General features: G+C 28.6%; 1 protein-coding gene across 1 annotated transcript in view; it reads left to right on the top strand.

Annotated features, from left to right (window-relative positions):
- LOC106470040 (protein YIPF4-like) overlaps positions 1-8,270 on the top strand; it is a 22,769-nt gene extending 14,499 nt beyond the window's left edge. The window contains 5 exon segments of the mRNA XM_013930564.2: positions 2,015-2,097; positions 2,100-2,185; positions 2,893-2,970; positions 4,316-4,429; positions 4,842-8,270. Of these exon segments, the coding sequence (XP_013786018.1) occupies positions 2,015-2,097; positions 2,100-2,185; positions 2,893-2,970; positions 4,316-4,429; positions 4,842-4,979 (499 nt within the window). The 3' untranslated portion in view covers positions 4,980-8,270.
- Positions 8,271-9,041: the final 771 nt, after the last annotated feature.

Raw genomic sequence — 9,041 nt, 5'->3', positions numbered from 1 at the left:
AATTTTCAGAAAGCATTTGACAAGGTGCCACATAAAAGGCTTATAAAAAATTATCTCAATGGGTGTGTGGGATAAGTTAGCAGATGGGATAAAAAAAGTGGCTGGATGGAAGAAAGCTAAGGGTTGTTACAAATGGAGTTCAGCCAAACTGGATTAACGTCACAAGTGGGGTACCTCAGGGCTCAGTCTTAGGACTGGGGGATCTGATTGAGGTTTTTAAGATTATAAAGGGAATTGATAGTGTTGATGCATCATCTTTTTTCATATTTAACAGTGAGAATAGTAATACTAGGGGACACAAATATAAATTTTGTCAAGGTAGGAGTCATCTTCAGCTAATACAGTTTCATTTTTCTAACATGGTGGTTAGCCTTTGGAATGGGTTGCCTTCGGATGTTGTAGAGGCAGTAAATTTAAGTGAGTTTAAGAAAAAGCTTGATAAGTATATGAATGATAATGAATGACTTTAAGATTTTTTTTATTCCTATTTTAATTTAGTTTAAGAGGATGGAATAACTGAGATGGATCAATAGGTAAAAAAAGTTGTTCAAGAACATTATGTTATGTTATATGTTAAGATTGTTTCCTATATTCAAAAGAAGTACAAAGCTTCTTTTTGTAACATTCTCATCATCATCATACTCCCATTACTCAATGGGAGTTCTCATTCAATGTCTGCAAATAGTTCTCATATATTGAAATATTGTGAATTGTAATAAAGAGTATATAGAACATCATAGAATCTCACTGTTGAAATCAGGTTAGACAGTAACTGTACCCAATTACCCCTGTTCATAATACTAACCATGCAATGCTTCTGACATGTTCAATGATGGACAATACATTCACAGAAGTGAAAGAAGGTCTTATAAGATGTTAAATTAACTAAAGTCCAAATGTTCATGCTCTCAGTAGGCATACATGTGCAAGAGTAACAAAACGTGTCCTATTAGTAGATGAGAAATACGTCATTGTTAAATACACGGATATTCATTGCAAATGCATGAAAAATTAAATAAGTAACATAGAAGGTATTTGAACAATTCTTTATTATTGATATTTTTGTTATTTTTTGGTCAATTTTCTGTAAAAATAGGTCTGCAACTTTTCTAAGGGTTAGGCTTGATAGGTCTTAAGTTTGGTCAGTTGACAACTGCAGAAACCATGTGAATGTTAAATAAAAGCATATCCACTATGATAAACAATTGTAAGGGCATTGTTAACACTCAAAGTGAAATGTAAAAACCAGTAAGTGAATTTGGATATAATATAGACCCACACTAAATGAATTACTAAAAGCATCTATATAGCCAATGAGAAAGAATTAAAACAAGTTTAACTCAACAGAAGATGAGCTATTATTTAAGTTAGAGAAGTTTTATTTTAAGAGAGACTTTTTTTTTTTAATGAGAAGTTTCAAGTCTGTGTGGCCCATAACTAAATCTGTAAATTTAGATTTTATACCTAGTAGTTTGACTCTGTGTTCCATGTGTGGAATTTGTAATTTTATAAATTGCCAACCTTAAACAAAATAGATTTAGCTTTTCATAAAAATTGAATAGGCACATCATTTGTAGGCCAAGAAATAGTCAAGTAAATCAAGTCAGAAATGTTTGAAAATGAACAAGTACAAAAAGTACAAGAACGTGCCAAATCTCTTGGTCAGTTTGCTTAGCACTTGAGATAATTTGGTAAGTATGTGTGATATGGATGGAATAAAAAATATATCTTTATACAAATCACCTAGGAAATTTGTTATGATAAAAATTGTTTAAATAACTATTATCATTAGACCTTAGGATTTCCTTTGATTGCAAGTTAAAACTAGCATTCAGTTTTCCTTCAAGAAGAAAGGAACAATGATGAAGTTTCTTGAGCATCATATCTTTTTCTTACAATAACTTAGGTCATATATATATATATATATGTATAATCAAATTTTATTTGTACATGTATGAGATTAGGAAAACAATTTACTGATGAAGTAAAATTTTAATCTTTCTCTTATGGGAAGGGAAGAACTAGAGATTGATCCAAGAGAGATCTTTTACAAAGTACGATGTGTGGTATTTCCATTTCCTTTCCTTGGCTACAAACGACACTTGTGCGAGACAGTCCTGACTTTTGGGGACCATTGCTTGTTGTTTTCTTATTTGCTCTTGTTTCCTTGTATGGACAAGCAAGCGTAAGTGAAATCAAACTTTCCAAAATAATAAAGAGTTTATATACATGATGTCTCAAAAGTAATGCTTTTTACATGTTGAGCAGTGAAAATGTAGGTCACAATTTTATAAATTGTCAAACTTCATGTCTTGAAAACTTTCATTCTTTGATCAGAAGAACACTCATCTTAAATTGTGATTAAATATATATATTATATACTGTAACTTAAATATTGGTTAAATCAGACAGCTGGGATTTATATAAGGTTAGCTATTTCTGTAAAACAATTTGTTAGATGGAAGCTTATTTCAGAAACAAGTTACAACTATTTAAAGATTGATGTTTGGGTCACAGTTTAAATTAATTGAGACAAAAATTGAGTTAAAACTATTTATTGTGCTGACCTTTAAAATATTAACTTAGAATATTATATTAAAACTTGATCCTGGCTATGGCATATAAATATTTTTTACTAAACTAAAAAAGAAAAAATCACAATTTAATAAAGATTCAACATTCTTTTATTTATGTGATGAACTATCATCATTGTCTGTATATAAAAATTATAAGTTATGAAAACAGAATATCTTGTAAATGTATACCACTTACCAGTGTCTATAATAAACCTAAAATAACTGTCTTCATTGGAAAATTTCATAATTAATTGGTTTACATTTAATCTTTCTAATATTGTGATAATCTACAAATCTGATAACATATCTATACTAGGTCGCTTCATGGATCTTGACACTGTGGGTGTGTGGGTCACTTGTTGTTTTTCTTCTGGCTCGAGTGTTGGGTGGCGAGGTAGGACAAACTTTATGTCAATTTTCAAAAATAAATTGTTGTGTTACCTGGAGATTTATTGAATAGCATCATGATGAAAAAGTATACTTGTGCAACTTGCTAAAGTTTTTGATAAATTTATAGTAATTTAGACATAATATAAAGTTTGTATAATTCAAGAATGCAACATCCAATTTAATTTTTATGCTCATTTTGAAAATAAACATCTAATAAATAGGAAGTTTAGCTATGAATATTATATTAAAACTTGATCCTGGCTATGGCATATAAATATTTTTTACTAAACTAAAAAGAAAAAATCACAATTGGTACAGCATGCCTTGGATAATTTGCTTGAAAACCAATGGAAAAGTCTTAAGTATTTTTGCAGTTTAATTAAGCCTAAATTTTCTTTGTAATTACAAGTAATCTTAAAGGTTGTCAAATTAGGCCTAGTTTTGAAAATTTTTAAAGTATCTTGAGCCCTGGTATTGGGTGAAAGGTTGTCTTATTATATATTTTTCTTTGCTTTCACTTGTGAATGATTTTCTAAGCTAGGAATGTGGTTAAAATTGTATGGGAATCTTACCAAAGTGTATTTATTACAGGTCACCAGAAAGTAAGAAGCTAATGTTTATTGAATGCTAAATAATGTATGTGGTATAATGCTTGTGATCTTAGTGTTTTGAATGCAATATTTATTTCACTCAAAACAGTATTTTGCATAATTTTATATTTTTCAGTATCAATTTTTATTGTACAACTTATTACTAGCAATAGGTATACCAAACATATATAGTGTATGTAGTAATTATGCAAAATAAGAGAGATTGTATTAGACTGTTAGTTTAGAAGCAGTCAACTTGAGTTACCTGTTCACACACATTCAAGCACAAAAATATTTAACTCTAAAATACTTATACTATTCCAATAATTTGAATGTATGTTTAATTGCTCAACTTTTAGTAATATCAAAGATATTTTCATTCTCACCTACATTTTTTTAGATGTATTTATTATTATGTTTCAGAATTTGTTTACAAACTGTTTATTCACTGTAGACTATTTGACATAGCTATTCCAATTCTTATATCCCTCGTCAGTATTCAATTTCATAGACACACAATGAAGAAAAGAGAATGCATTTAATATGCTTTGTATTATAAATTGAAAAACTATAAGCCTTTAAATGTTTATATTATCTAAATTCACATATTCTGCTAACTCAAATGCTGATGATAAATACACTCACAGCAAGATTTTTTTAGTGCTTGTGTTCAAAAACTCAGTGTGGTTCCTTCTTGGAAATCATAGTCCAAGTCTTTGTATGGAATATAAATAAAGTACATTTTTATGTTTTTTTTAGGTGAATTATTCTCAGTGCCTTGGAGTTATTGGTTATTCTGTACTGCCTTTAATCATCACAGCTACTACTTTACCACTTTTAAGTCCTTTCCCTTACATTAGTCTTTGGGTAAAGGTAAGTCAAGTAAACTTTGCCAAAATATACATCTTAATTTTATTTTCTTTATAAAAACAAGTTTGATAATTCTACAGAACAGTTGTAACCCATAAATTATCTCAAAATAAAGCAGTTATTGCCTGCAAGGAATATAATTTAAAAAGAAACCATCAAAATTTAAAATATCATCTCTTTTTATCTCAATAATGACTTTTGTATAACATATATATCAAAATGAATTCAAATGAGGTGTGCCTTAATTTTGAGTAACAATTCTGTTATTTTATATTTTTTTGTGAATTAAAAATAGAAATTATTAATTTATAAAAAAATGTGTTTTGAATTATCATAAAGTATAAAAACCATGCACTAGATTTTGATTGTTAAATAGTAATTCCTTGTATTACTTCGAACACTTTTCTTTTTTCAGTTTATGGGAGTAGTGTGGGCCACCTATAGTGCGGGATCTCTTTTATGTGTGCATGAACTACAGGACAAAAGACCACTTTTATTGTATCCAATATTTCTTCTCTACGTGTATTTCTTTTCTGTCTACTCTGGAGTGTGATGTTTATTTCTGAATTCTGATCTACAAGAAAATGTTTGAAATGTAGCAGTGAAGTCAGAAACTCCTAACTTAAACAGCAAGTCCATCTTCAAACTAGAAGTTTTTATCTAAAGACTTACTAACAAGTTGCATAAGGAATGGTGAATTTATGTATGCATCTCTTTCTCAAGATATTGGAAGTGTATATTCTGATATTTGTTGTTGAAGTAAGTTGGTTACCAGTTGTCTATTGTTAATCAATAATGGAATTTACCCATAAAACATTAATATTTTCCAGTGGCACATCCTTTTTTGCATTTAACAATTAACATTTTGTGATAAAAACAGAAAATATTTTTAAGTTACTAATATCTAAAATGCACTGAAGAAACTGTTTGCACATAGTCTATTGTGTCAGTTTACCATATTATATAAGGTATGTTTTATTGTTTCAGCTTCATGCTCTGTAGAAAATGGTAGAGTTGATGATGTCTTTCATTTCATGCATGTGTTTTTATGCATACTATAATGTGATCAGATATTGTTGATTTCAAGACAAAACAAATTAAGACTGTAAAATTTTCTTATAATTTTGATATAGGTACAGACAATATAATTTGAGTTTGTCTTTTATTTGAACCATTTATGAACTAATCCCATATCCAACAGCAGGTGGCTCTAACTTGTAGACCTATACATTGAAGCTTATATAGAAGAACTACTTGAAATTAATAAAAAACGATTAGGTAGTTAAAGAGTTAGATATTTCATTTTTATGGTGCAAAATCAGTAATATAAACCAATTTATTCATCCATTTATAAAATCAGATTTGTTCAGAATAGTAATTTATGTTAGCCGCTTTTACAGTTGTAATTTGATGAATCTGCTCAAATATGTGGGATTCTCTCATTCTTTTTTAACATATTAACATAAGAATCATATGAAGCAGCAGAATGAAGTTTGAAATATAACTAAAAAACATCAAATGATTTATGGGTAAAGAGATAATTACAAGTTATATGTGTATAATTTCTTAAGCACTGACTGATGGAAGCAGTTCTTCATACAGTAGTTCAAACGATAATATATTATAGGAATCTCTGTTGTTTTTTTATAACTACTTCAAAAGTTAAAGTTTCTAAGTTAAGTGATTGTGTGTTTTTGAAATAAAAGAAGAATAAAGTAAAATATTTAATTTCTAAGTTTGAAAGCTTAAATAAGATGTTTTGAATTAAGTATGAAGTGCTTTTGAACCCTTTTATAAGGTATAGAAAGTTCATGTACAGTTTGCTCTTAGACTGATCATAAAAAAACACATTAAAGACTGAGGCAGAGCCAAGCAGCAGATTAGGCCTGACTTTTGTGAGTTTATCACTTGTACCTTAAATTAATAAAGAAAATGTGTTGAATTGTTGAAAAGAGAATTTTATTATATAGTGAAGTCCTGATTAAGTACAAGAAATACACAATGAAGTATCTGTAACACTACTGTCACATATCCACTAAAAATGATTACAGCTGTGTTTTGCACAATACTGATGTTGTTCTTGTACAACTGGTTGAGAAAATTTTAAATCATTATATTATTCTGACCATAACAGTGTGACAGTAAAGCTGAGTGCTTTATAATTACAGTAGAAAGGAAGACTTAACATGGTGCTGAATATTTATAGTTGATGTCCACAATGTAATTTGTAAAAGAAGGCTCTTACAACTTTGGGTATACTTTGCACAGTAAGCAAAAGGAACTTTCATAGAAACATGCTTAAAATATAATTATTAATGTATATAAGTATTGGCTATGATTGACATAGATTTATTTTTAGGGAATTTCAATATAATGCCACTGTATGTGAACAAATTGCAATGTACATTTATGTTTTTTTAATTTAAAGTATATTTAAATATGATGATCAATATATCTCAGTTTTGACTATTGAATGAAAATTTTAATTTGTATGCAGGTTTATAGTTTTTGACCAAGAAGATGTATGTAAAAATGACCATAACAATTACATTAGTACTTGCTTACTTAAACCATATTGAAACTAGTCTTACGTAATAGAAACTGCTCAATGAATTCTAGTGTTTTAAGACTAGTGATAAATATAGATATATGCATTTTCTGCATGTTTTAAAAAATGTATAAGCATCACATTATAACAAAATTTAATTCGTTCCAGGCAGTTAATGAAACTTTCAGAATTTGATTTAAAACTGATTTCAAGGGGAACTAAATATTTTTTTAATTTCTTGGTGCAAATTCAGTGCTTTAATTTTAAGTGTGAAGAATTTCGATAAATTACTCTTCATCTTTTATCATGGCAGCTAAATATAGTTTAAAGTAAAAATTCTAGGCTTAACAACATGCATTTTATTTTTTCATAAATAATTAAATAAATTAAATTAAGCTAAAAGATGATTATATTAAGTGTAAACCAAGGTTAAAATGTAAGTGTATTCTAGAATAAATTGAATTCGAAGATAATCATGATTATCCAAGTGTGTGTAGTTTGAGTATTAAAAAAAAATTAAAAGATCAAATCTGAAACCTCTAGGGTTGCTTATCCATTACTTATTTTTCCTGTACCTTGCATTATCAAGATCTTTTAATGCATATTCATAATATTTCTTACTGTTGTACAAAAAAAAAAGATTCCATGAAAGATTTCATTAAATGCACATCAATGCTCACACATAATGTTTAATTGACCTATGAGGGATTATTAGTTAAACTACTTGAGTATGTAATACAGCATATTACTTAAATCAGACTAAACTTATGTTGAATTAAAAAAACTCTTTATATAGTCTTTACAAAGTTTGTTCAATATACAAACATTGCTCAACCAGGACTTTTTAAGAAGGGGCTTTACTTTCAATCCAGATAGAGAAAGACAGCTAAAAATATATGAATACAATTTAGTAATTTCACTTAAAACAAGCAAATGAAATACATCTATCAAAAATAATTTCTTGCCATTCTATAAAGTAAAAAAAATCAAATGGAATGCTACACGTAATTTGATGAATGCAGTTTGCATGAATGTTAAAAATTCTCGACAATGACTTGTCAAGGCAAGAGTGTCGATCATCTGGTCCACAGAGATGTTACATTCGAGATGTACTGACAATAATGCCAAACTCACAGTTGAAAAACTGAAACAAAGCTTTACATGTCTTTCATTTATATTGTAATGACTAACTGAGTGAATAACAAAAAAAGTATATATATTTCTCATGGTTTTAAAGTGGTACACTTTAGAGATAAGTATTCAGTTTTTCCTAATATCTATTTCTTTTGTACAAGTTTTAAAAGTTAATGGCTAAGAGGAGGGCTCAAGCTCTCCCCTCTATTGTATGTATGATGATCAATAAAACAATAATTTGGAAATAGTTTTAAAATTTTCCATATTAGTTGTAATGCTACAATTAAATTTACATACATTTTAACAAGTTTGAATATTTAATTAAGAAGAACATTTGTATTTTTTTAAACATAACTTTTAACATTTTCATAAATCACATGCTTTGATAGAGAGTTGTTTAGAGAATGTCAAACCATTATTAAGTCTGTTTCATGAAAAATCTGATGTGATATGTTTCAGGTGAATTTGAGACTTTTGACCATGTTCATCACATTTGTAAGTCACACAACTTTGAATCATACTATTATTTTATGTTGAACCACTAATTTGTTGTCAAGTGTATTATTAAACAAAAGAAAAGTGGTTTATAAGATGGGAATTTTCAAACTCTGAATTTCTTTATTTACATACATTCTGTTTGCCTTTTCCAGTATTGAAAACCTCAGAAAATTTTTTTAGTCTTGTCAATAACTCACTCATAAAATTGTAATATTTCACATGTGTACAATAAGTATTCACATTCCACCTTCAGTCATTTTCAGATTCATTGGAACAGTCAAGCAGCATTTTGGCCTTTTCAGGCATGGAAGCTGTTCTTTGAGTCTGTGCTCCTTTTTCTGTTTGAGTCCAATGAACCACATTACTAATGATACATGTGTACAGCACCCACTAATTTTGCACCTATGTGACATGGGCAACAACAGGATAGTATAG

The sequence above is a fragment of the Limulus polyphemus genome, unplaced genomic scaffold (assembly GCF_000517525.1).
Source record: "Limulus polyphemus unplaced genomic scaffold, Limulus_polyphemus-2.1.2 Scaffold3786, whole genome shotgun sequence".
Classification (NCBI taxonomy): Eukaryota; Metazoa; Arthropoda; class Merostomata; order Xiphosura; family Limulidae; genus Limulus; species Limulus polyphemus.
This window is presented reverse-complemented; position numbering and strand designations above follow the sequence as displayed.